At 42.6% G+C, this 27,211-nt stretch overlaps 1 protein-coding gene across 1 annotated transcript in view; it reads left to right on the forward strand.

Annotated features, from left to right (window-relative positions):
- The window catches only part of KIAA0895 (KIAA0895 ortholog), a 27,471-nt gene extending 3,009 nt beyond the window's left edge, over window positions 1-24,462 (forward strand). The window contains exons 2-7 of the mRNA XM_040432128.1: window positions 9,376-10,052; window positions 15,016-15,159; window positions 16,318-16,450; window positions 17,665-17,970; window positions 23,299-23,396; window positions 24,095-24,462. Coding sequence (XP_040288062.1) covers window positions 9,376-10,052; window positions 15,016-15,159; window positions 16,318-16,450; window positions 17,665-17,970; window positions 23,299-23,396; window positions 24,095-24,256 — 1,520 coding nt within the window. The 3' untranslated portion in view covers window positions 24,257-24,462. The remainder of the gene's footprint in view (window positions 1-9,375; window positions 10,053-15,015; window positions 15,160-16,317; window positions 16,451-17,664; window positions 17,971-23,298; window positions 23,397-24,094) is intronic.
- The last annotated feature ends 2,749 nt before the right edge of the window (window positions 24,463-27,211 follow it).

A 27,211-nucleotide genomic window follows, 5' to 3' on the forward strand; every position in this document is an offset into this window, starting at 1 on the left:
AGCAGGCAATTTGCCCAAATGACCGTCACTCTCTGGGGCAAGCTGGAGAGGAGATCACTTTATCTGTAGATGGGACATCTTGTGGCAACTGTAAACACCACACTGTTACGGTCACGTGAACATTGGGTAGAAGGAGTCACGGCCAAAACTGAACATAGAGTGAATATATACAAATACATTGCTTGTTCTTTTTAGCTGACCGGATGACCCCTATGCACTAGATAACTGTGGTGACTGCAGTTGCTTTTCTGGGGGAGATTTTTAATGAGACGTGAATTGAACCTGTTCAGGACAAACCCAACTTGGAAAGCAGTCCTACATGGTAACAAAATGAGGAATGGGTTACACCTTATATACAAATAATTCCCATTCACGTAGATCTTGCCCAGGGTCTGCTGGGTGGGGGTGATCATACCCAAGTAGGGTTCCTCCGCATGCAGAAGAGTCTACTGCACAACAGATGCTTCCCGATGGACAGTATATTAGTTAATTATCTCTTCTTCCAAATGTTAGTCCTATTACTGCCAAAATAACTATTTCCCTAACATTAGGCACTTTGGAAGAGCACTCTGGCCCTGGTTAGGGGTTCCAGTGACTGTTCTATGATGTCTCCATGGATGAGGTATGGGAGGGAACACCACCCATGTAGAGAGATGGACGAGCAGGAACACCAGAGAGGACAACACACCAACTCTATCAAAACCATCAACCGCATAGCCAGAAGGGTGAGGTCAGACTATATAGGGGAGGTGTAACGACCACTAAGCTACACCTGAAACAAGGGGTGGTCATTAACAACAACACTGAAGCAAGAGAGGCTGTTAGATCTCTTCACGTGTAGCCAGTCTCTTCGATCACGGGAGGGACCATGACACTCTAGTGTACTATGCTGATACTATACACTGTGCACTTCCCATTTACATGATTAAATGGTTTATTCCATCCCTATCAGTGAATGAGTAGATGATGAAAGATGCATTAACTGTACTGTACTCCACCACTGAAGCAAGTTTACATATCTGTCAGTACATTCTATTAGCTGTAATCTAATTCTGTGTAATATGATAGGTCAGATTAATCTGCCATGCAGTTTGTTCAGTGTCAGATGAAGCAAATATTTCAACATTTGGTTTTGTCTTTTTAAAAAAAAATAGAAATGTGGGTATTGTAGAGTTTAAAATGGCCATCCATTTTAGGTTGGTGTTGGCAGCTATGGACCACAGCATCTAATGGGATAAACATTACACAGCCCAGCCCCCGATACCCAGCAGTGAACACTTATAAGGGTTAACCGTTACCCTTTACAAAAATACAATTCCAAGCTGACCCTACACTTTAACCCCTAAAGGACTCAGCCTGTTTTGGCCCTTCAGAAGGCATTACTTTTTTCTATCAATGTAGCTTCATTAATGCTTGTTTTCTGTAGGATGAATCATATTTTTCAATGCCACCATTTTGGGGTACATACAGCTTTCCATTTGTGAAACCAGAAAAGATCTTGAATCAGCTCATCAGTCATTGGCCTAGATTCACTACTGACTCTGTACCCTCATTTTGATTAGAATTAGGATTCGATTTGCATAAAACTTTGTTTCAATACTGTAGGGAGTGAGCGCTCCGTACAGTATTAGAATGTATTAGCTCTGATGAGCCGAAGTTATTACTTCGCGAAGCCTAGCGGGACTTCGGATAATAATTTCAGAAATTAATTTCTACTGTAAAAAAAAAACTTTTACCAAACCCGGGTTCAGTTCCAAGGTACCAATTGGAACCGAAACTGAGTTCGGGAAATGTTTTTGTACAGTAGAAATCAATTTATGAAGTTATTACGTGAAGTCTTGCGAGACTTCACGAAGTAATAATACGGCTCATCGGAGCCAATACATTCTAATACTGTACGGATCGCTTGCTCCGTACAGTATTGAAATGAAGTTTTATGCGAATCGACTTTGGATGTTTCATACCGTTATCTAGTGCATAGGAGTCATCCGGTCAGCGTGGACCAAGTATTAAAAAGTGAAAGTTTGAGTCATGATTATTATTCTGTCCCATTACTTTTGGTCCCTTAAGTGGGAGGCACATATGCAAACTGTTGTAATTCCTGCACCGTTCACCTGATTTAGATGTAAATATCCTCAAATTAAAGCTGACAGTCTGCAGTTAAAGCACATCTTGTTTGTTTCATTTCAAATCCATTGTGGTGGTGTATAGAGCCAAAAATGTTAGAATTGTGTCGATGTCCCAATATTTATGGACCTGACTGTAAATAGCTGGCAGCATACTGAAGGCTTGTGAGAGTGATTACTATTTTCCCTATGCGCTGCTCCGTTTCCCCGCTGTGACCCCCGTCCTGGTTTACCTCCTGGTATGTAAATTCATACCATCGGTACAGGGAGGAGGAGACGGCCCTGTTTCTCAAGAGGCTCCTCCGTCTCCCTGGCTGTGACCCTCTCCGCTGCGATGGGGCAGCTCACACCAGGGAGAAGGACCAAGATCAGAGTTATATCCCATCCCCACACTCGTTAGTAATCGAGTGGGAACATCACTGTGCAGTAATAATACAGCAGTTCACAAGAATGACCTGCTTAATGCAACATGCTAATACTATGTTGAAATAGTTTAAAGGGGTTGTCCTAATTTTATCACTAGCTGACTGGCAGCGGTCTAACACCCCGCACCCCTGACGATCAGCTGTTAGACAGTAGCTCCTACACCAGAAGCAGACAGCTCTGTCTACTTTCTAGTGGACTGAGCTCATCACTACAGTGATGCTCCCATTGAGCTCAGTCCACTGTTTCTGGCGCCAGAGCTATTTCCAAAAAGCTGATCGGCAGGGGTGCGGGTTGTCGGACTCCCGCCAATCAGCTAGTGATGCCCTATCCTGAGGTTAGGCCATTACTTAATAAAAGGTGGAAAAACACTTTAAAGGGGTTCTCGGTGAATGATTTTTTTGCAAGTGCCCCTAGCCTGAAGATTCATACTCACCTGCTCATGGCCACTCCAGTCCTCCGTGCTGCCTCCCATATGCCCATGTTCTGATCCCTGCTCAATGTTTACATCCACCGCAGCATGGGCATGGTCACATGCTCCGCTGCAGGCAATGACTGGCTTTAGTGGTGACGTGGCCACAAGCAACACGTCACTGCGTCCATGCTGTGGTGGATGTAAACAACATGCGGGGACCGGAACATGGACATGCAGGAGGCTGCGCGGAGGACTGGAGCGGCAGGGAGCAGGTAAGTATGAAACTTTTGTTTATGGAAGCAGGCTGGGGGCACTTGTAAAAAAATTATTAACACAGTGTAGCGCTGAAGCATCACAACTAGTGAAAGTTAATGATGTCACGAATCTTGGGCCACGGCAACCTGGCGGTTGCAACCCGACCCCATTCTTTTACACTAGTTATGATGTTAAAGTTACACTTTGATCTTGGCTGAGCAACATGTGCTGCGGCAAAAGTCACCATGTGGCCTGGCTCGGACTGGCCCACAGAGGAATAGGTGAATCCCCCGGTGGGCCCCTGAGCAAGGTGGGGCCCTAGTCCTCCACCCCTTGCACAAGTGACACAGCAAAACTGACTGCACTACATATAGATAGGCAGCTTACAGCAACTCAACCATCATATGCTCGAAAACAGTGTAAATGATTTAACAAACTACCCAGTTTATTATTATAGATGCATTAGGTGGTTGAGATGACTTCTAGGTACAGAGGCAGGACAGCCAGTATCCTCTTTCATAGGGACCCCTCGCTACAGGGTCCCCCAAAATCAATTGTCTTCTAAGGTCTTGCTGCTGCCTGCCACTGTGTGAGCAGATTATATTTGCATGCAGCTTTACAGTAAGCCTCCAGAATGAATTTTACTGGTGAGCCCTAGGCACCCCAGTCCAACCCTAGCTTCACTGTCGTGGTTAAATACAGTGTGTAGCCCCTGCCTAAAAGCTAAGCCATTAGGTCACACCTCGAATAATTAAGTGGAGATGAGCTTTTAGATTAAAAGAGTTCTCCAGAAATTAATTTCCATTGCTATTAATATAGATTTCTACCTAACTGACCACAAACAACAAAGTAAAGAAGTTAAAGCAATACCCAAAATGTATTAATTATGTTTTATTACTGGCAGAAGGGCGGCCATATTAGTCCTTGAGAAAGCTTCTGTTTACACTGAAATCTGATACAACCAAGGTTCATCTCTTGGGCATTTCCCAAAAAAACAATGGTAAGCTAAAACTTTGCCAGCATTTTACCATCAGTTTCTGGACAGCTACGTATGTTAAAGATCACAACCAATATGGCCGCTGCACAAATGACTTCAGAACAAAGCTCTAGGCGCCTGCACTACGTCAAGTATTCAACAAGATGTGAATAGTTTGAAGTCACGCGGCCCACTTAGTGGGAACCATCAATTGCTAAATTGATGGTTCCCACTAAGGAAAAAATGGTTGAGTCTATCTGAACTCACAGATCGAAGTCCCTATCGTAAAGGGAGTCGGCCATATATTATACAAATAGAAGTTATACCATCTCTGTCCTTTGGTGAAGAACCTTGGTAGAAGTACCACATGTTATGGACTATCCTCATTATGTGCTTTCCATACTGACGAACAACATATGATCTTAGCCTTAGGGGTATTGTGATGTAATTTACTGAAGTAGGCAGTACATAACTCCTTTAAAGAGTTCTCCTATGGCCTATCCTCAAGATATTAACTATCTGATTGGCATGGTTCTAATATCCTGACGATCAACTGTTGTGCAGTAGATGGAGCTGGTTACGGCACTGAACTGAACGGGAGCAGCTCTGCAGTAACCAACTCTGGTCACTATATAATGGACGGAGCTGTGTAGTTCTGGTGCTGACTTCTGGCACTGGATCTCCTGCAGAAAAGAGGATTGGAGTGGTACAGTGCCAGAACCTCAGCGATCAGATAGTGAGGACAGGCCATCACTTGTAAAGGAGTGGATAACCCCTTTAATTTTACAACCCATACTCCAGCTCTAACAGAATTTTTTTTTAAAGATTTTACTAATATTGCAGATGGATAATAGACACAATTTAAATAATACATGATATCAATTATAACACAAGTATTACTGAGATAATATCCTCGGGGGACTCAGTGGCACAGTGACTGGATTAATCCCCAACAAAAGTATTGAGTTCCTGCTGATGCCTGTATCAAGGCGTGGAGGAGCAATCACTGGTTGATCCTTTCCAGTGTACAGTACAAGTCCACAACTCACCTTACTTGTGATGTCTTGCAACTTGAAGTTTTTTTGGCACTAGTCCTAAATGGCAGCTCTGGAAATCTGGGGAATTCAAACTGACAACCTCTACTGTGTATCTGCTGTAGGGGACAAGACAGGAATTTCCCACCTTACACAGATATTGTACATAGCTCACTTATAAGGGTACTTTCACACTTGCGGCAGAGGATTCCGTCGCCGGATCCATCAAAACGTATGCAAACTGGTGGCATTTGTTAGACGGATCAGGATACTGATCCGTATGACAAATGCGTTGAAATGCCGGATCTGTCTCTCTGTTGTCATCCGAAAAAATGGATCCGGCATTTATTTTTTTCACATTTTTTGCGGTCTGAGCATGTGCAGGCCGCAATGCCGGATCCTTTTTGCCGGAACACTCGGGGCCGGATCCGGCATTAATGCATGTCAATGGGAAAAAATGCAAAGGCATTCTGGCAAGTGTTCAGGAATTTTGGACGGAAATAAAACCGTAGCATGCTGCGGTATTATCTCCGTCCTGAAAAGTCAAAAAGACTGAACTGAAGACATCCTGATGCATCCTGAACGGATTTCTCTCCATTCAGAATGCATGGGGATAAAACTGATCGGTTCTTTTCCGGTATAGAGCCCCTAGGACGGAATTCTATGCTAGAAAAGAATAACGCTAGTGTGAAAGTACCCTAAACTATTTATAACACAATCTAATGAAGCTCCCAGTTTAACTGGCTATTTTTCTTTATTTATTATATTTATGAAGATGTTTTCCTGTCTGTACATCTTTAAGAATCTTTATGAACATGTTTTCCTTTCTGTACATCTTTAAAGGGCTTTCCAGGACTATGATATTGATGCAATCCAAAAGATCAAAAAAGTCCAGCACTGGAAATTGTGAAAATTCTAATTCCTTTATTAATCCATGGAAAAAGTGAGGATTAAAAACATAGTACAAACCTACGCGTTTTAAAGTGCAAAAAGCGCTCTTACTCATGGCATAAGAACATATCGCAATGCCACCTCCTTTTGTATCCACCTGACAATCACGGTGTATGGGAGGAGGCATTACCGTTCAATTATTAGTGATAACAAGTGATTAGTGATACGTTTTGCATTCATAATATAAATAGATATCTCAGAAAAAGAGCAACATAAATGCATAATTCACGGGTCTACTAATAAAAGTATGATAAATCTGTTTTAAAGAGGACCTTTCACCGATTCTTACCCTATGAACTAAGTATACAGACATGTGGAGCGGCGCCCGGGGATCTCTCTGCACTTACTATTATCCCCGGACGCCGCTCCGTTCTCCTGCTATGCCCTCCGGTATCTCCGTTCCCTAAGTTATGGTAGGCGGAGTCTGCCCTAGCGCTGGCCAATCGCATTGCAGAGCTCACAGCCTGGGAGAAAATAACCTCCCAGGCTGTAAGCTCTGCGCTGCGATTGGCCAGCGCTAGGGCAGACTCCGCCTACTATAACTTAGTGAGCAGAGATACCGGAGGACATAGCAGGAGAACGGAGCGGCGCCCGGGGATAATAGTAAGTGCAGTGAGATCCCCGGGCGCCGCTCTACATATCTGTATAGTTAGTTCATAGGGTAAGAATCGGTGAAAGGTCCTCTTTAAGATTTAATGCTTTAGGTAAGTGTGTGTCAAAAGTGAGGATCCAGAAAGCCTCTCGCTTCAGTAGGCTTGTGGTCCAGTCAGGGGCGGACTGAGATCGGAAAGTGGCCCTGGAAAAAAAAAACTAAAAGTGGCCCCATTTTGTAAGCAGATTCAAATTAACAGAAGGCGGGGCAACACAAGTAGGCGGGGTCAACAATACCATAGTGCGAAATACCACCCCAGCAGTACCAAATAACACAGTGTAGCACAATATACTGCCCCAAAAGCTGGCCCTTTGTGGTGGCCATCAATAGCGGCCATTTTCTATCCTCCTCCAGTTGTCTATGAAGCAGGGGGCTTAGGAGGTGAGGTGCAGGCCACGGCAGTTGAATTTAGAAGGGCATGTGCGGTCGCTCGCCGGGTACATGAGTACCTGATTCTCACAGCGTTAATTACTGTTGAGAGTTCATTATTTACCCAGTCAGCGGCAGAGAGGAGGGCTTGGGTGGAAAATTTCAGTGTAGGTTCTATGGCCAATCCGCCCCTGGGTCCAGTCACCTCCTCTTTTGGGCCTGTTAACTATTTCTAGTACTTTCCCTTTGATTCCATATTCCCTGAATGTATCAGTGCAAAATGGTAGGATGTCCCTGATTGTTTTTTATTTCTGGCATCATTGATACCTAATAAATGTTCCGCTATTCTTGTTCTCAATGGTCGTGTGGTACATCCATCATATTGTTTGCAACATGATGTACATTCAATAATACAGTGGTAGCACAGTTTACCAATGTTTTAGCGTTTTACTATTATTGCTGCTAATGGCAACAACCATGTTGCCTGTGCTAATATAGGGACATGTATTGCATTTTTAGAGCCACATTTGAATAAGTCCATGGTTTTTATCCATGATAACATAGGCAGAGTCTGTGATGTGAACACAGATGGTGCCAAGGTGTTCGCTAGTGACACACCTCGTTTGGCCACATAGCGACAGCCATTATGTAGTATCCTTTTTAGTATGAGATCTTGTTCTAAGATAGGTAGATCTTTTTTAATAATACTATTTGTTCATATTCTAACGAAAATTGGGTTGAACAAGTAGTGACATTTTGTTTTTTATTATGGGTATTTTATTATTATTGAGAAGTTGCAAGAAGGGATTGCAGGCAGAGTATATATGTGTTTCCTCCCACCATGACATATAAAGTAGCGTAGATGAAACTTAAGCCCCCATGAGGCAACTGCATATTTGTGAATACAATACATTGTCAAAGAAGAAATAATTATGTTTCTAAAAAAACAAGGTAGCATCCAGGATGAACTGTGTAAATAATAACCCTAGGCAATAATTGCTAAATCGTGAGGTATGGATGGATACAATGATTTTACATCACAGGATACCCAAGAAAGGTTCTTCGTCCATTTTAGGTTGGACATAATCCGTTACCAGTCACCGGGATTTTGTGCATAGAGCTGAGGACATGGGTTGCTAGATGGCCGCTAGCACATCTGCAATACCCAGTCCCTATAGCTCTGTGTGCTTTTATTGTGTAAAAAAACCGATTTGATACATATGCAAATTAACCTGAGATGAGTCCTGTATGTGAGATGAGTCAGGGACAGGACTCATCTGAGGGTAATTTGCATATGTATCAAATAGTTTTTTTTAACACAATAAAAGCACACAGAGCTATAGGGACTGGGTATTGCGGATGTGCTAGCGGCCATCTAGCAACCCATGTCCTCAGCTCTATACACAAAATCCAGGTGACAGCTTCCCTTTAAACTCTTTACTGTCTCTGATGTATCCCGATGTATTGAACTAGTGGCTGCAGATGGGAATCCATGAACACAGGGGTCCAAACATTGAATTTACTCCGGTCTGAATTGTATATTTTCACTTTGTGTAGTTTAGGCAGACCTTATATTATAGGGGACATGGGATGTTTGACTTGTAAAAGTTCCCTGTTCCTAGTAGAGAATAGATTGAGCGCAACGCCATAAGATACGTCATCGATATCAGAACTACGGGGGTCTGGCAATCCAACAGATCAGCTGTTACCCTGTACACTTCGTAGTCGCCATTCATGGGTACTTCAGCTCCCATTCACTTAAATAGGAGTCGAGCTACAGTACCCAAGAATGGCCCCTACTCAATGTTCGGAGCTGTAGTGTTCTGCTCCATACACTGTTTACCTCCTGGTGTCAGACCCTCCCCAATATGGAAACTCCTTTAATAAGTAATGCTGCATTTTTTGCATTCTGGATAGCATACGGATGGCTATTACTGCTGTCTGAATCAGGTTTTATAAACTGTGATAAGAGGCGCACTACTGGTTGATGCATCCCATCCTCGGCCATGTAATTAAACACAGTCTGTTCCTTTATGTTCCTGCGGGTGGTGGAGTAGTGAGAGGCAATATCTTACTGCATTTATTCCTCTGATCTCTTTCATAGTGAAATAAAAATGTATATTCTTTTTCTTATTGACGTATGAATATTAATGGTATGTTTATTTCTATTGTAGAAACCCTTCATTGGCCTAAAAAGGAACTGTCACGAAAATCTGTTTTAAATGTGGAAAAAGTGTGTAATTTGGAGATGACAAAAAACACCAAAGGACTGTCTACGAGCGTTCTGCGAGACATATTTACCACTGGAACCAGCAGTTATAATGTTTTGCTTCATAGCAAAGAGGTAAAGAAGCAACAATCTCAAAAGGAATCATTTGTGGCGCAAAACAAAAGACGTCGGAAAGGGAGCAAACTGTCCAGCACACTACGCAGCAAAGAGCACTATAAACCCCGCACTTCCTCCCAGTTCAATTCTTGGACGTCTGCCAGAAAGAACATGTCCGGTTTTACCTCCAAAGTTAGAGTAACCAGTGCTAGATATCCACAAAGCATCTCTGTGGCCGGAAACAGCATAGGATTATCACTTAGGCCTAAGATCAAGACCAAGAGAAAACATTACTTTTCCAGCCAGACAAGTGCAAGGGAGCCTAATGTCTCAAAGACAAGAGAAGAAGCCTCTGGGAAGAAATGTTGTATCTTAAACGCAATAAAGCCCTCAAATGTTGAAAAAGAGAAAATCAAATTTTTTAAGTCCGCATTTATATGCAATCCTCAGTTTGAATATGCCAATCCTGCGCTGCCAAGTGTCTTAGCAAAGCACAGCCATGCCTCCGACAAGTTTCTAACACAGGTATTGATATCATCACTTTTTTAAACTTCTTTAAAAAAAAAAAATTGGACATAACAAAGTTTGGAGCTATTCTCTGGATAGGTCATCGGTATATGATCGGTGGAGGCCCAACACCCGGGACCCCTGCCGATCAGCTGTTTGAGAAGGCACCAACGCTCCTGTAAGCACTGCAGCCTTCTCCGTGCTCACCAAACACAGCCCCTTACATTGTTTGGGTTCATAGCTCAGCCCCATTCACTTCTATGGTGCTGACCTGTGCCTAGGCCATGTGACCGATGAACGTGTAGTCACAAGGCCTAAGAAAAGCTGAAGAAAAGCCATGGCACTACTGCAAGCGCCGCTGCCTTTTCAGACAACTGAACGGCTGGAGTCCCGGGTGTCAGACCCCCACTGATCAGATACTGATGACCTATCCAGAGGATAGGTCATCAGTATAAAAATCTTGGAAAACCCCTTTCAATAAGATTTTCAAGCCTTTGTGAAAAACAGTTGTAAAAAATATATAGAAACTGCATTACTATTACAGCATTACCACAATTTGCGCACAATGGCCCGTATTTTTCTAATCCTAAAGATGGTGTAAGCTTAGACATGCTGTCTAGACCAGCACCAGATTTATCACAGGGGCTCAGGCTGGATGATGGATCTGGTGCCGAACTAGACACTTTTTGAATCTATACCAACTATTGCTTGGATTACTTTGAGCCAAGTTTTTGCAACTTTTCTAATGACACATACAACTTTTTACCATAGATAAACAATGAAGTCATGCATGGGTAACACTAATTCCATATTATCCACATGGACTGATCAAGCAGAGTGTTTTTTTCTCCTGACTCAAAAACTTTCAAAGCAGGGGATGATGTCCAAATGCACTAGTAATCTTCCAAGATGATTTGTGACCTGGACCACACCTTTAAATGTTAACATCTATGCTTCGCCCTGAAAACACTGTAATAGCACCCACTAAATGCCTGTTTCTATTTTGCAAATACTTGCATTCCTCATAAACTAACAGTTCAGGAGAACTTTTTTAGCAAACTCTGCTGTGTTCCTCCTGGCAACTTATGAATAAACTGGCAGCAGTGTTACTATTTCCCTTAATAAAGTTAATTAATAAAGTATGAACCTACACGGTATGACTGTGCAGTCTGACACTGGCAGCATAGTAACATACCCATCTGACTAGGGGAATAGTAACTCCTAGTTGTCAATTCAAAATTTTTCAAAAGGAATAGGACAGTTTTAAGAGAAGATGCGATTGTGCATAGTACGGAGACAAAGAAGCAACACCAGGTGGCATGGTTTGGGGCGCCATTAGCTACTGTGGCTGTTCCCATGTAGTATTCATTGATGGAACATTGACCAGTCTTCGGTATGTCCAAGACATGGTGGAGCCAGTCCTACTACTTGTTTTGACTCAGGACCGGGATGGGACGACAGATCTGGGACTGGATGGGGCGACAGATCTCCCATGCACAGCAGCCATTAACCACCTTGGCTGAACTACGGGTACAAGTTGAAAGAGCTTTGAATGGCATACCACAGGAGGATATCCAGCATCTGAGATGCCACCCTGTATTCATTGATTGTGCAGGAAGTGTTTAACTATGAAACACAAAGAAGGCGCACCATAGGGTGATAACGTACAGTTAAAATGAAGAAAAATGTCTCCAATAAGGAGGCTTACCTTGTAGAGTTGTGCTAAACGTAGGTACAACTCTAGTGTAGGCTCATCAAGGGGTATTCAATTCCCCTTAACCTCTTGGGGACACATGACGTACCAGTACGTCATGATGTCCCGGTACTTAAGGACACATCTCGTACCGGTACGTCATGTGAAGTTCCGATCACCGCCGCGCTGCGGGCGGTGATCGGAACTGGGTGCCTGCTGAAATCAATCAGCAGGCACCCTGGGACAATGCAATGCAGACACCCCCCCCTTCCCGTATCGGCGATCGCCGCAAACCGCAGGTCAATTCAGACCTGCATTTTGCAGCGTTTACGGGTCGTTCCGGCAGGGATCGGCGGTGTCATCTGTTCCCCGTGCTGCTGTAATGGGGATCTGATGGCATGGAAGGCAGCGCGATGCCTTCCTTAGGCATCGGCGCTGCCTTCCGGTGAAGAGCCTGTGAGTTCCAGCCCCCTGGATCTCACAGGCAGGAAGCTGTATGAGTAATATTACTCATACAGCCAATGCATTCCAATACAGAACTATTGGAATGCATTGTACAGGTGATCAGACCCCCAAAAGTTGAAGTCCCAAAGTAAGACAAAAAAAAAGTTGAAAAAATAAACTTTTCCCCCCAAAAAATTAAAAGTTTCAAGTAAAAAAAACAAAAAAAAAATGTAATTTCCCCCAAATAAAGTTAAAAAAATAGGTAAAAAATAGGGGGAAAAAAAAGTTGACATATTAGGTATCGCCACGTCTGTATCGACCGGCTCTATAAACATATCACATGACCTAACCCCTCAGATGAACACCGTCAAAAATAAAAAATAAAAACTGTGCTAAATAAACAATTTTTTTGTCACCTTATATCACTAAAAGTACAACAGCAAGCGATCAAAAAGGCGTATGCCCACCAAAATAGTACCAATCTAACTGTCACCTCATCCCGCAAAAAATTAGCCCCTACCGAAGACAATCGCCCAAAAAAAAAAAAAACTATGCCTCAGAATATGGAGACACTAAAACATCATTTTTTTGGTTTTAAAACTTATTGTGTAAAACGTAAGTAAATTTAAAAAAAGTGTACATATTAGGTATCGCCGCATCCATAATAACATTCTCTATAAAAATATCACATGACCTAACCCCTCAGGTGAACACCGTAAAAATAAAAAAATTTAAATGGTGTAAATAAAGCTATTTTTTGTCACCTTACATCACAAAAAGTGTAATAGCAAGCGATCAAAAAGTCATATGCACCCCAAAATAGTGCCAATCAAACCATCATCTCTTCCCGAAAAAAATGAGCCCCTACACAAGACAGTCGCCCAAAAAAGAAATAAAACTATGGCTTTCAGAATGTGGAGACACTAAAGAATCATTTAAAAAACAAAAAATGCTTTGTTATGTAAAACTGAAACAAACAACCATATTGTTATTGTCGCGTCCGTGACAACCTGCTCTATAAAAATACCACATGATCTAACCTGTCAGATGAATGTTGTAAATAACAAACAATAAAAACGGTGCCAAAACAGCTATTTCTTGTTACCTTGCCTCACAAAAAGTGTAATATAGAGCAACCAAAAATCATATGTACCCTAAAATAGTACCAACAAAATTGCCACCTTATCCTGTAGTTTCTAAAATGGGGGTCACTTTTTTGGAGTTTCTACTCTAGGGGTGCATCAGGGGGGCTTCAAATGGGACATGGTGTCAAAAAACCAGTCCAGCAAAATCTGCCTTCCAAAAACCGTATGGCATTCCTTTCCTTCTGCGCCCTGCCGTGTGCCCGTACAGCAGTTTACGACCACATATGGGGTGTTTCTGTAAACTACAGAATCAGAGCCATAAATATTGAGTTTTGTTTGGCTGTTAACCCTTGCTTTGTAACTGGAAAAAAAAATATTAAAATGGAAAATCTGCCAAAAAAGTTACATTTTAAAATGTTATCTCTATTTTCCATTAATTCTTGTGGAACACCTAAAGGGTTAACAAAGTTTGTAAAAATCAGTTTTGAATACCTTGAGGGGTTTAGTTTCTAGAATGGGTTAATTTTTGGGTGGCTTCTATTATGTAAGCCTCACAAAGTGACTTCAGACCTGAACTGGTCCTTAAAAAGTGGGTTTTTAAAAATTTCTGAAAAATGTAAAGATTTGCTTCTAAACTTCTAGGCCTTGTAACATCCCCAAAAAATAAAATGTCATTCCCAAAATGATCCATACATGAAGTAGACATATGGGGAATGTAAAGTAATAACTATTTTTGTAGGTATTACTATGTATTATAGAAGTAGAAAAATTGAAACTTGGAAATTTGCAAATTCTTAAATTTTTTGGATAAATGTTTTATTTTTTATAAATAAAAATGAATTTTTTTGACTCCATTTTACCAGTGTCATGAAGTACAATATGTGATGAAAAAACTATCTCAGAATGGCCTGGATAAGTCAAAGCGTTTTAAAGTTATCACCACATAAAGTGACACTGGTCAAATTTGCAAAAAATGGCCTGGTCCTTAAGGTGAAAATGAGCCCGGTCCCTAAGGGGTTAAGGTGGATGGTATGCGGCCAAGGATGCAATTACTTCTGGTCAGGGATGCCTGGAGTCCCTCAGAAGGCAAATAGATCATCAGAGAAGAAAATCCCACGGCGCAAAGAACCATCCAATGGTTTGATTCAGGTTTCAGAAATTTATTTAGCAGATTGTACCATGAGATTTTCTTCTCTGATGACCCTGTATTAATCTGACCCTGCCTCAACATATACCCTGCTGTAGAACCCAAAATAAAAGGTGCACCACATTGGTTGTATAATCATTGACCAAGCCCCGTTCGCAGTTTATATTGTGTCAGTCTCATCTCAATTGCTTAAAAGGGAACTTGTCACCATGAGAATGCTATGTAAGCTACAGGCAACAGGAGGAGCGCAGCACAATTGTATATACCGTAGTTTTATGAGAAAAAATTCTGCATAACTCTTAATTTATTAAATTCCTGCACATTCTGAGCTTTGAGGTCAATGAGGTGACCCTAACAGTGTTTGACAGCTCTACATGTATTCACAGTCATAGAGGGTCACTGATAGGACCGCCTTCTTGACTTCAAAGCCCAGAATGAGCAACTCATGTTTATGATGACAGGTTCCCTTTACGTTTTCTTGTACACAATAGTACTTTAAAAGCAAGCATCTGGTATTTATTGACCAAGTACAGGAAAACCATGGTATACTTTCATACAAGTCCAAAAAAGAATAAATGAGTTCAGTTGTTCTCACGTTGTTGTCTTTTTTAGGCTGTTAATATCATGCTGAAGGCACTTGAGAAGTATGGCAGCTATGAGAAATTTGAGCAAGCTACTGGAGGATGCCTTCTTCCTAAGAGTCGAATTTGGCATCAAGTTAGAAAATACATGGAAAAAGAAGGATGTCTGGGTGAGGTGAGTGGTTTGTCAAATTGGCCTGTTTCAAGAGAAATTTGTTGCCTCAACATCTGTTGTACCCACCAGACGTTCACTTTGGTAAAATATTTGCGACTAAGGCCCGTATCACACGTGCAGCACAGCAATCCGACAGGCTGTTCAGGCAGAGAACAGCCTGCCAGAGTTCTCCAGATCCAACATACCCAGATGTATGCCTGCTAGACCCCCTAGACTATATTGGGATCTGGCGAGGATCCGGCTGCTCCCTGGCATAAATGCGGCCAGACAAAATTCGATGCATACAACAGTTTTTGTCCGGCTGAATCCCAGTATTTATCCCTGCCAGTTCCCTTTATTGACAATGGGCTCCAGAGGTGATTGGCTGTGTCCGGCTACTCTGGATCTGGAGAAGTCCAGAAGTCTGTTCTCTGCCGGAACAGCCATCTGGATTGCTGTGCCGCATGTGTGAAAGTAGCCTAAAGTCACCACAATATTGGTGACAAATGTATGGTCAATGGTAGTCCTGGGACCTGCAGCAATCACTAGAACATGGATCCTGAGTCCCTCCTCCAGAAAAGTTTAAATAGAGTGGTGGTCATGCATGTGCACTAAGGCTCCATTCAATGTCTATGGGACTGACTGAGATATCCAAGCATTGTATTCAGTACTCATGTACTCAGCTATCTCCCTCAGTTCCATAGATTTTGAATGGAGCAGAAGTACACATACAATAAAACTGCGAATGAGTGATAAATGCCTTTCGTAGAATAACACTTTTAAAAGGGTATTCCAGGATTTTCATATAGATGGCCTAGCCTCAGGATAGACAGAGTACGAATGTCCCGAAGCCCCACTGATCATATGTTACAGAATGGCTCCAGAAGTGGTAACTGCAGAGCTGCTCCCATTTACTTCAGTGGACATTTCCGTCCACTACACAGTGGGTGGAGCTGTGTAGTTCTGGAGCTTCACTGAAACAGCGGATCGCAGAGGGTACAGGGTGTTGAACCCCCGCCATCCAGATATTGTATTATAGTAAAATCCTGGAAAACCTCTTTAAGGATTTATGGCTTACAAAAATTGCCAATTGACACCTAATATCTCCTGCTTTGTGTCAAAATGTATATTCTGTTACTACTGGAACCTGCAGTGACAACATTGATCTATTCGTTCCAGATTGTTGTTCACCTTACAGAAGATTTGCTTTCTCGGGCTTCTATGACAGTTGTGAATGGTCGGCCAACACTGACTATCAACATTTCCACTGCCAGAGAACAGTGGCTTGAGGGCATGCTTCGACATGAAATAGGTAAAATATTTGCCAGGCTAATATTTTGTGCTATACTAGTGCAGTATGGGTTACATTTTGACATTTGTTTCCCATCTTCTTTTGGAGTCAAAAGACAATAGAAACAGACACAAATGGTGTGACCACAGACGGGTATAACTCGAGAAGCGTGCCTCTATAAACATTACAGAATTGTGCAGAGTTTACAGTGACATAGCTCAACTTTGGAGCTACAATATGCTTTCATAGCATATGTGTTTGGTTTCAGCAAAGAAACTATCTCAAAGCTAAGCCCCATTAGCTGACCAGAACCTGTTGGTCTTTGGTTGTGCCAATAGGCAGTCTGTATCTGTCTACTTCAAAAATAGCGCTATCTGCATACCTAGTATATTACAAAATTTCTATGAAAAAAAATTCCTAATATTTAGTAAACCATGGTCTAATTTACTAATGTAATTGTGACTACAGTGTGGTGTAATTCTGATGCAAAATGTAAGATTGAGTTTTTAAATAGGCCAAAAAGAGTAATTCACTGTGCCTAGCTGCACCACTGCACCTATTCTGTCAAGGACAGGAGGCTTAGCGGGAAAATAAGTTAAAATAATAAAATATACAGAACACCTATCCCAAACTTCAGTGAAGAAGTCCGAGTTCGGGTCTGGGTACCACAGCCAGTTTTTTATCACGCGCGCAAAATGCGATATAAACTGAACATCGGAAGGCAATCGCAGTCAAAACTGACCGCAATTGCGTACCTACTCGCACAAATTTTCCCTGATCGCAGACGCAATGCATCCGGACTTAATCCGGACAGGCTCGTCTGCAAGGGGCCTAAGTCTGTAGAATGTGTAATAGTAGACAGGCTTAGTAAATCTGGCCCAGTATTCCTGGAGGTTAGCTTTATTCCTATTACCAACTCTTAGCTTAGTGAAAAGAACACGTACATACAGATTTCTACATTAGGTGTCTGTCATTATGTTTTTTTACAGTTTAAAGCGGCTCAACCCTATTAAACCAGGCACGTAGCCTGGTAGGGGTGATCCTGCAGTTTGAAATAATACCTTTCGTAAATAAAAGTATGATTTAATCAACAACTGAGGCGCCGACAGTGAAGAAGAAGGTATCATTTAAACTGCAGGATCACCCATGTGCCTGGTTTAATAGGGGTGATCTGGTAGCAGAGATGCTTTAATGTTAATGATGACATAAAAACAGTATACATTATCTAAATGCAGGAACTCATTATTTTCGTGGCATGAATAATAATCAACAACCTTGGAATAACAGCGCTGGCCGAAAAAAATATGGACTTAGGCCTGTCAATCCGACAGAAGAAGGCCTTGCAAGCATTCACAGCGTCTTATATCGCAAAGACCCCTTTTTGTGGAGAGCTGCACTCCTGTACTATACTGTTTACCAAGCCAGCCATATGTCCTTCAGTGAACTGTTCCAAGACGTGGGCCGGTTTGTTAAGGACCCAAATACAAGATGGGACTACTGTGTGCGAGCAAAGAGGGGATGCACTGATACGTCCCAGCCAGGTAAATATAAAATATTAACTTTTCAGTCCAGAAAGAGCATACTACATCACTTGGCATGGATAACGATATGGTGAAAAGGTACAGGACCGGAGCCAGATTTTATTACTGCTTGAAATAATGGGCACCAGGGAATGGTCACCTAGTTCTGGGTGCTAAATAAATCACTGAAGGGGTTGTCCAGACTATGCCCAGAGGTCCTAATGTGGCTCTTAAAAAAAAAAAAAGTACACTCAACGGTCCGTGGTCTGTGCCCATGCCATTGCCCCATTCTCTGTTGCTTCTAGTCCCAATGGTCTCCAAGCTACTTTCTAGTCCTGCAGAGAACAGAAGCAGTTAGAGAAGATGCAGCATCATGGGACCGCAGACAGATGAGTGTCCACGTTAGGATCCTAGGTTGAACAACCTACTTAATATTAGCTACTTGGTTCACTCTCCTTAGAATTCCCATTGCTAATTTATCATTTTTAAAATTGTTTACATATTTTTAATGAGGCACAGTAAACATCCCAGAAAAAAAAAGTACCATGCAATATGACATCACCTCCAGTGGCAGCATTTTAAAGGCTACTGTATGTACTTCGGGGGCAATTTTTCTTTAATGATTGCAATTTACTCATTTTGGACTACAAATACCGGTATATTTTTTTCAATTTTATAAAAAATATTGAGCCATTCTGTCACAAAGGGTTAACTGTTTGTCTAGCTTTGTGTATAGTATTTTCACTTCGTCACACCTTTTATCTAAAGTACTAAAAGGTCGTAAACACTTAAGCCACATTCTTATCAGTAAGAATTGTAACAGTAAGAGCTCATGCACACGAACGTATTTTCTTTCCTTGTCCGTTCATTTTTTTTTTTAAAGGACCATATGCGGAACCATTAATTTCAACGGGTCCGCAAAAAAAATGAAAGGTACTTCGTGTGCATTCCGTTTCCGTATGTCCGTATTTCCGTTTCGCCAAAAAATAGAACATGTCCTATTATTGTCCGCATTACGGACAAGGATCCGTTTTTTGTGGAACGCAAAATACATATGGTCGTGTGCATGAGGCCTAACAAAGTAAGAATTGATGGTTTATAAGGTCAGCAATAAGGAGCCCATCATCTGAGCTGCCTGATGGAACAGAGTGCAAATTCAGATCCTGCTACTAGAGAAACTCAAGGCTGCACAGAGACTGTTGTTCAAAATTTTTAATAAAGACCAATTGAAAAAAAATACAGTATTTTTAGCTCAAAATGATTACAATGCAATAATAATAATAAAAAAAAAATTCCCCAAAGGTGTACATAGACTTTAAATACCCTTTCTTTTGCTATGTAGATTATTTTTATTATAACTTTTGATTCACCCTGGGAGGGTCTTTAAACATGTCGTATGGGTTCCATAGCCAGCAAGTCTCTGCTGTTTCAAACAGCAGAGGCCTGCAGCTGTGACTGGCAATAATGCAGATCACAGGCATTTAACACTTTAGATGCCGTGATCAAGCGCAACCACGGCATCTTAATAGCGCTCTCCAAAGAGACCCAGCGTATTACAGTTTTAGTTCCTATTTTGGCCAGCTGGTGGCAGGCCAACATAGGATAATAGCAAATTCAGCTTAGGCCTCATGCACATGACCGTTGTGTGCATCCGCGGCCTTTGTTCCGTTTTCCGTTTTTTTCCGCGGACCCATTGACTTTCAATGGATCCGTGGAAAAATCCGAAAATGCACCGTTTGGCTTCCGCGTCCGTGATCCGTTTTTCCAGTCCGTGAAAAAAATGTGACCTGTCCTAAAAACCTAATCCTACCCAGTCCCTTTAATGCCCTTACATAGTAATTATTCCCCCTTCATGCCACCGCACAGTATTTATGCCCACATTGTATCTTCACAAAATTATGCCCAGCTGTGCCACCAGTAATATCCCCAGCTTTGCCCCAGTAATATGCCACATTCTTCCCCCAATAATATGCCCGCATTGTGCCCCCAGTAATATGCCCACATTGTGCCCCTCAGTAATATGCCCACATTGTGCCCCCCAGTAATATGCCCACATTGTGCCCCCCAGTAATATGCCCACATTGTGCCCCCCAGTAATATGTCCACATTGTGCCCCCCAGTAATATGCCCACATTGTGCCCCCCAGTAATATGTCCACATTGTGCCCCCCAGTAATATGTCCACATTGTGCCCCCCAGTAATATGTCCACATTGTGCCCCCCAGTAATATGTCCACATTGTGCCCTCCAGTAATATGCCTACATTGTGCCCCCCAGTAATATGCCCACATTGTGCCCCTCCCAGTAATATGCCTACATTGTGCCCCCCCAGTAATATACCCACATTGTGCGCCCAGTAATATGCACACATTGTGCTCCCCAGTAATATGCCCAAATTTTTCTGCCAGTAATATGCCCACATTGTGCCCTCCAGCAATATGCCCACATTGTGCCCCTCACAGAAAGTAAAAAAAAATTAACACCACATACTTACCTTCTTCCTAGCAGCAGCAGCAGGACATTGACTGCTCTGGTCTGTGAAGGAGGCGGGCTGAGGCCAACTGCCAGCCCTGCCCCCCGCACAGACCAGAGGTGTGGAGAGCCGGCAGGGGGGAGGGAAGATAAAGCAGGGAGCCGATGCTGGCGATGGCTCTCTGCTACATTATGGCAACTGTCTCTGCTTCCTATGGACGCAGGGACAGCTGCCAGAAAGCAGGACATATCTCCCCATACCGGGACAGCCACTGTAATCCAGGACTGTCCTGCCGGATCCGGGACGGTTGGGAGGTATGCATAAGTATAAAAAAAAGTTATGGGGATCAGAATATGGTGATGTTAAAAAAAAATAAAAAAAATGTCAAAGTTTTTTTTTTTTTTTGTATTAAAACCTACACATGTGGTATCGTAATCGTACTGACGATGACGCAGGTATATGCCCTTCTGCATGGGAGATCCGTCTCTCCATCCAGTCCTGGACATTCTCAATGGAGGAGAGGTCTGGTGATCGAGCTGGCCAAATGTAGTTGCTGTATACCATAAAGGCCACATTTTGTAATGCAGGTAGTGTGCGGGCAGGCATTGGAACACCAAGTTTCCTGACTCAAAAATGGCAGTAGGAATGGTTCCGAAATGTCCTGGACATAACGAAGGTTGGTCAATGTTCCCTCTAGTGATGAGTAAAGGAAGCTTCGGATGCTACATTCGAAGTCGCTTTGTTCAAAACTTCGGATTAATACTGTACGGAGATTCATCTCAGTACAGTATTAGAATGTATGGGCTCCAATGAGCCAAAGTAAGTTATACGCAAAGTTGCACGTGACTTTGTTGAATAACTTCGGTAGTTGATTTCTAAAGTGGAAAACCACTTTAAAACTTGAAACTGGACTCGGCTTCAGTTCAGACTGGTACCTCGGAACCAAAGCCGAGTTCACTTTTCGGAGTCTGCAAAACTTCTTTATGTAAAATATGGAATCTCGGAACTTTGATCACTCTAAATAACATACTCCAGCATTGCTATATGGTACAATTGGCCTTTTATCTTAAATACTTCTAGGTGTTCTTTTTACTTTTTTTCGTAGCGTGGTTTGAATGCATTTACCAATCACTATATGCTCAATCCCAAGGAGTGGTTTCCCTTAAATACATTTTTTGTCTTTCTGGCTTCTTTTCAAACTTGTGGCATGCTGGAGCCAGGGGTGCACATAGATTTTCTGCTGCCTGAGGGGAAAATTGAAACATCACCCCCCCTCCCCCACAGAAATAGATAAACCCCCTGATGATACTGGTATCATGCAGATAGTGCACCTCAATAATTATTGGCATGCAGTGTCCTAAAATAACTGTGTCCAACAAATAGTGTCCCTGATACTAACAGTGTAAACATAATTTCCCCCAAAAATAATTATGCTAAGCTAATACTGTGCCAGGGTGCCCCCCCCACAGTAATAGTGCTCCCAAAAGTCCCACCAATTCTCTTCCAGTCTTCCAGAGCGCACTTAGTAGTAACAGTGCTCCTACAGGGCCCCCATTATGTCCCCACTCTGCCCCAGAAGTAATAATGCTTTCATAGTGCCCATACTAGTAATTATGTTCCCCATAGTCCCCCAGTAGTAATAAAGCTCAACATAATGCCCCCAGTAGTAATAATTCTCCTTATAATGTGAAAAATGCCCCCTTAAAATGAGCACCAGTACAGAAAATGCCCCCTTATAATGTGTGCTAGTATAAAATACCCCTATATAATGCCCCCATAATGTGCCAGTTTAAAATGCTTCTATATAGTACCCCCGGTAATTGCCCCATAGTGCTCCTCTGCCCCTTTCCTCATAGTGCCCCAGTAGATACTCTCAGTGTACCCCATCATTTGCCAGTAAAAAAAATACCCCTTCTTCGTGCCCCAGTAGATGCCCCCATAATGTGTCCCATTATAAAATGCCCCTATACAGAGCCCCCCATATAAAATACCCCTTCTTTGTGCTTTCAGTAGATGCCCCCCTTCCCCATAGTGCCTCCCATATAAAATACCCCTTCTTTGTGCCCCCAGTAGATGCCCCCCAATAATGTGCCAGTAAGAAGTGCCCCAAGATGCCCCCATAACGCTCCTCTCCTGCATTGTGTGCCATATAAAAAATAAACACATATACTTACCTCCATGTAGCTATTAGCGATGCAATGCAGGCCTCTTCCGGGCCTGTGTTCCGCGCTGTACGGCTCAGGCAGCGTGATGACGTCATTGTGACGCCTGCACCAGCCTCTGATAGGCTACAGGCGCTAGGCCTGCAGCCTATCAGAGGAACGGGGAAGGCAGACGCCTCTCCCCTGCCCTGCAGCACATGCATCTGTATTGCTGTCCTGAGAACAGTGATACAGATGAATATAGAGAGGAGCACTTCCACAATGGAAGTGCTCATCTCTGCTGCCCTGCCGCCCCCCTACTTGATCGCCTCACCTCACCTAATTGGCGGTGCGGCCCTGGCTGGAGCTCTTGGTGTTTTGACATCTCCCTCACTATAGAGGAAAAATGCCATGAAGAAAACACTAGTGGTAAGACACACTAGGGGTCATTTATCAAACTGGAGTAAAGTAGAACTGGCTTAGTTGCCCATAGTAACCAGATTCCACCTTTCATTTTTTGACAGTTCCTTTGGAAAATGAAAGGAGGAATCTGATTGGTTGCTATGGGCAACTAAACCAGTTCTACTTGACACCAGTTTGATAAATGATCCCCACTGTGTCTAAAAAATAAAGGCAGAAACAAATGCCACAAAAATACAGATGCTGTTATAAATAGTAGTTATTGAGAACGGTATCATGTTCTGGATGGTTATCATGATTTTCTCCTAACTCACAGGTTGCTTCAATAAAGATCAAGTCTACCTTGATGGGATTTTACGAATTCTAAGGCATAGAGAGACCATAGATTTCCACCTTCTCACAGCTATGGGAAAGGTAAATCTTATAACTATTATACTTGCTGTTAGGGGTGTGTCTGACAACAAGCTTGTTGACTGTTTCAAACAGAAACCAACAGCTCAAACTCAAAGCATATAACTCAGGTTGTGACTCAAGGTCAGAACTAGGGATGAGCGAATTGACTTCGGATGAAACATTCAAAGTCGATTTGCATAAAATTTTGTTAGAATACTGTACGGAGCGAGCGCTCCGTACAGTATTAGAATGTATTGGCTCCTTTTACCGATCTCGGTTTTGGTTGCAAGTGGTACCTTGGAGCCGAACCCAAGTTCGGTAAAAAGTTTTTTACAGTAGAAATTAATTTCTGAAGTTATTACCAGAAGTAATACAGTACGAGCGCTCGCTCCGTACAGTATTCTAACGAAGTATTATGCAAATCCACTTAGGATGTTTCATCCGAAGTCGATTTGCTCATCCCTAGTCAGAACGTTAGAAACAATTAATTCTTTTTATTTGGATACCCTTCTATGTTCGCAAATTTAAAATCAATCTGGTGGGAAAAAAAAGGAAAAACTTCTAAAATAACATTTGATTTAGAGGAAATGTAAAGAATTTAACAGTCTGACATCCAGATGAGACCACGTAATATAGAAAGCAGGGGTTATTAGGGTTACAACCTTTTTTCATATGGCCCACTTACACCCAGTTATAACTCATCATTCATTTTCTTGAAGGTTTCCTTTGAAGATATAGAGCGCTTGAAAGACCTTAGTGTTCTCCAAAATGCCAGAGTTCCTCAATTTCTCCAAGACAGAGGTCGATACATGGAATATCTGGAGAAAATCATGCAGGTGAATGATATAACAGATGAAGACCTGAGAATGCTGATTGGTTAAATCAATGAGAGATCAAGATGGCGTCTACTCCAGAAAAGAAGATATTTTGCCAGCAATTTAATAAAATGCACAATGAACATGCTGAACTTGACATTTTGTTTTATTGCATTACATTTTTTTGTAATCTTTGTATTAAAGGTTTTATTCATAGTTTGACAAAAATGCCTTTTAAGAATTGTGATGTATGATGGGAAAAAATAAAGATATATTATTTGGATCATTGTTATATCATTGTGTGTGAAGATATTTCTTATTTAATTTCTAATTCATTTTACTTAGGGCTCATTCAGACGGCCGTATGCTGTCCGCAAAAATACTGAATGCTATCCGTTTTTTTTGCGGATCCGCAAAAAAAATGAAACATGTCCTATACTTGTCCGTGAAAATCAGGACATGGCCCCATTGAAGTCTATGGGTCCGCAAAAATACTGAATGCTATCCGTTTTTTTGCAGATCCGTTTTTTTGCGGATCCGCAAAAAAACGGATAGCATTCAGTATTTTTGCGGACAGCATACGGCCGTCTGAATGAGCCCTTATGGTGATAATTATTTAGCAAATATATTGTTACTAGAACGCAACTGCTTCATTTGAAAGCAAAAACTATTTAAACATTAGGGTATGTTCACAATATGTTCGAATATGGTTGTGGGCAGAAAATCTGCAACGTATTACTGTAGCAGTAAGAAGTGATTTTTCACGAATTCCATACACATGCTGCAGAAAGAAATCTATGTGGAAATGGACATGTGGCACGGATTTTAAATCTGTAGAATTTCTGCAGGTGAAATCCACATGGCGCACACTGCTGCTACATTCATTCTCTATGAGAGCGTTGGATGTAGTTGAGTACACTGCTCGGCTATCTCTGGCGCTCCCATAGAAAATGAATGGAGCAGCAGTGTGCATACATGACCTGCCGCTCCATCAGAACAAGGGAACCGGACCTCCCTTCTCGTGACATGTCACCCGTACATACTAAATGTAAAACACTGGGTAGCACTGACATGGAAAAGGACCTAGGAATTTTAGTGAACAGCAAACTAAGCTGTAAAAAACAGTGTCAGGCAGCTGCTGCCAAGGCCAATAAGATAATGGGTTGCATCAAAAGGGGCATAGATGCCCGTGATGAGAACATAGTCCTAACACTTTACAAATCACTAGTCAGACCACATATGGAGTACTGTGTACAGTTCTGGGCTCCTGTGAACAAGGCAGACATAGCAGAGCTGTAGAGGGTCCAGAGGAGGGCAACTAAAGTAATAACTGGAATGGGGGGGACAGTACCCTGAAAGATTATCAACATTAGGGTTATTTACTTTAGAAAAAAGACGACTGAGGGGAGATCTAATTACTATGTATAAATATATCAGGGGTCAGTACAGAGATCTATCCCATCATCTATTTATCCCCAGGACTGTGACTGTAACGAGGGGACATCCTCTGCGTCTGGAGGAAAGAAGGTTTGTACACAAAAATAGAAGAGGATTCTTTACGGTAAGAGGCAGTGAGACTATGGAACTCTCTGTCCGAGGAGGTGGTGATGGGGAATTCACTAAAAGAGTTCAAGAGGGGCCTGCATCTCTGGAGTGTAATATTACAGGTTATAGTTAAAGGGGGTTTCCAGGATTTTAATATTGATGACCTATCCTCAGGATAGGTCATCAATATCAGATCAGTGGGGGGTCTGACACCCAGCACCCCCGCTGATCAGTTGGCTGAAGAGAAGGCCCACGCCAACGCAACCTTCCCTTTATTGTTTACCTGCTCGCCGTCAACATCTCAGGTATAATTACAAAAGGCCATCCCATTCACTTCAATGGGACGGCTCATTCCTATACACTTGAAGCTAGGGCAGCGTTAAAGACTGTCCATTAGTGCCAGTGACGTCACCGGGATAACTAATAGGCGGAAGACTCCGCCTAGAAGACTGAGAAAAAGCCAGGTATATCACCGGCAGTAAACAAACAGCTAGATATGCTACGATGCTCCACTCATACATAGTAAATGAGTGAAGGGGAGTATATGTGCCAGTTCAACTCTGAACCCGGACAACTCCTTAAACCTGAAGAAGGGGTCATGTATAAAAACCCATATATCAAAGAAATACTAGATCTAATCCATAACTTGGCAGTGTGCTGCTCCTGCCATTTACCGGCATCACCTGTGTTAACGTCACCTCAATCAGGGCTCTGTAAGGCTACTTTCACACTAGCGTTCGGGGCTCCGCTTGTGAGTTCCGTTTGAAGGCTCTCACAAGCGGCCCCGAACGGATCCGTACTGCCCCAATGCATTCTGAGTGGATGCGGATCCGCTCAGAATGCATCAGTTTGGCACCGTTTGGCCTCCGCTCCGCTCAGCAGGCGGACACCCGAACGCAGCTTGCAGCGTTTTCGTGTCCGCCTAGCCGTGCGGAGCCAAACGGATCCGTCCAGACTTACAATGCAAGTCAATGGGGACGGATCCGTTTGACATTGACACAATATGGTGGAATTTCAAACGGATCCGTCCCCCATTGACTTTCAATGTAAAGTCAGGATTATACCATCAGATCGGAGTTTTCTCCAATCCGATGGTATATTTTTACTTGAAGCGTCCCCATCACCATGGGAACGCCTCTATGTTAGAATATACTATCGGATTTGAGTTACATCGTGAAACTCAAATCCGACAGTATATTCTAACACAGAGGCGTTCCCATGGTGATGGGGACGCTTCAAGTTAGAATATACTGAGAACTGTGTACATGACTGCCCCCTGCTGCCTGGCAGGTGCTGCCAGGCAGCAGGGGGCAGACCCCCCCCCCCCCCTGTATTTAACTTATTGGTGGCCAGTGCGGCCCCCCCTCCCTCCCCAGTATTAATTGTAACCAGTGCGGCCCCCCTCCCTCTATATTCATCTGTGGCCAGTGCGGATATTAAATATGAGCAGTGCGGTCTCCCCCTCCCTCCCTCCCC

This window comes from Bufo bufo, chromosome 5 (assembly GCF_905171765.1).
Source record: "Bufo bufo chromosome 5, aBufBuf1.1, whole genome shotgun sequence".
NCBI classification, from domain to species: domain Eukaryota; kingdom Metazoa; phylum Chordata; class Amphibia; order Anura; family Bufonidae; genus Bufo; species Bufo bufo.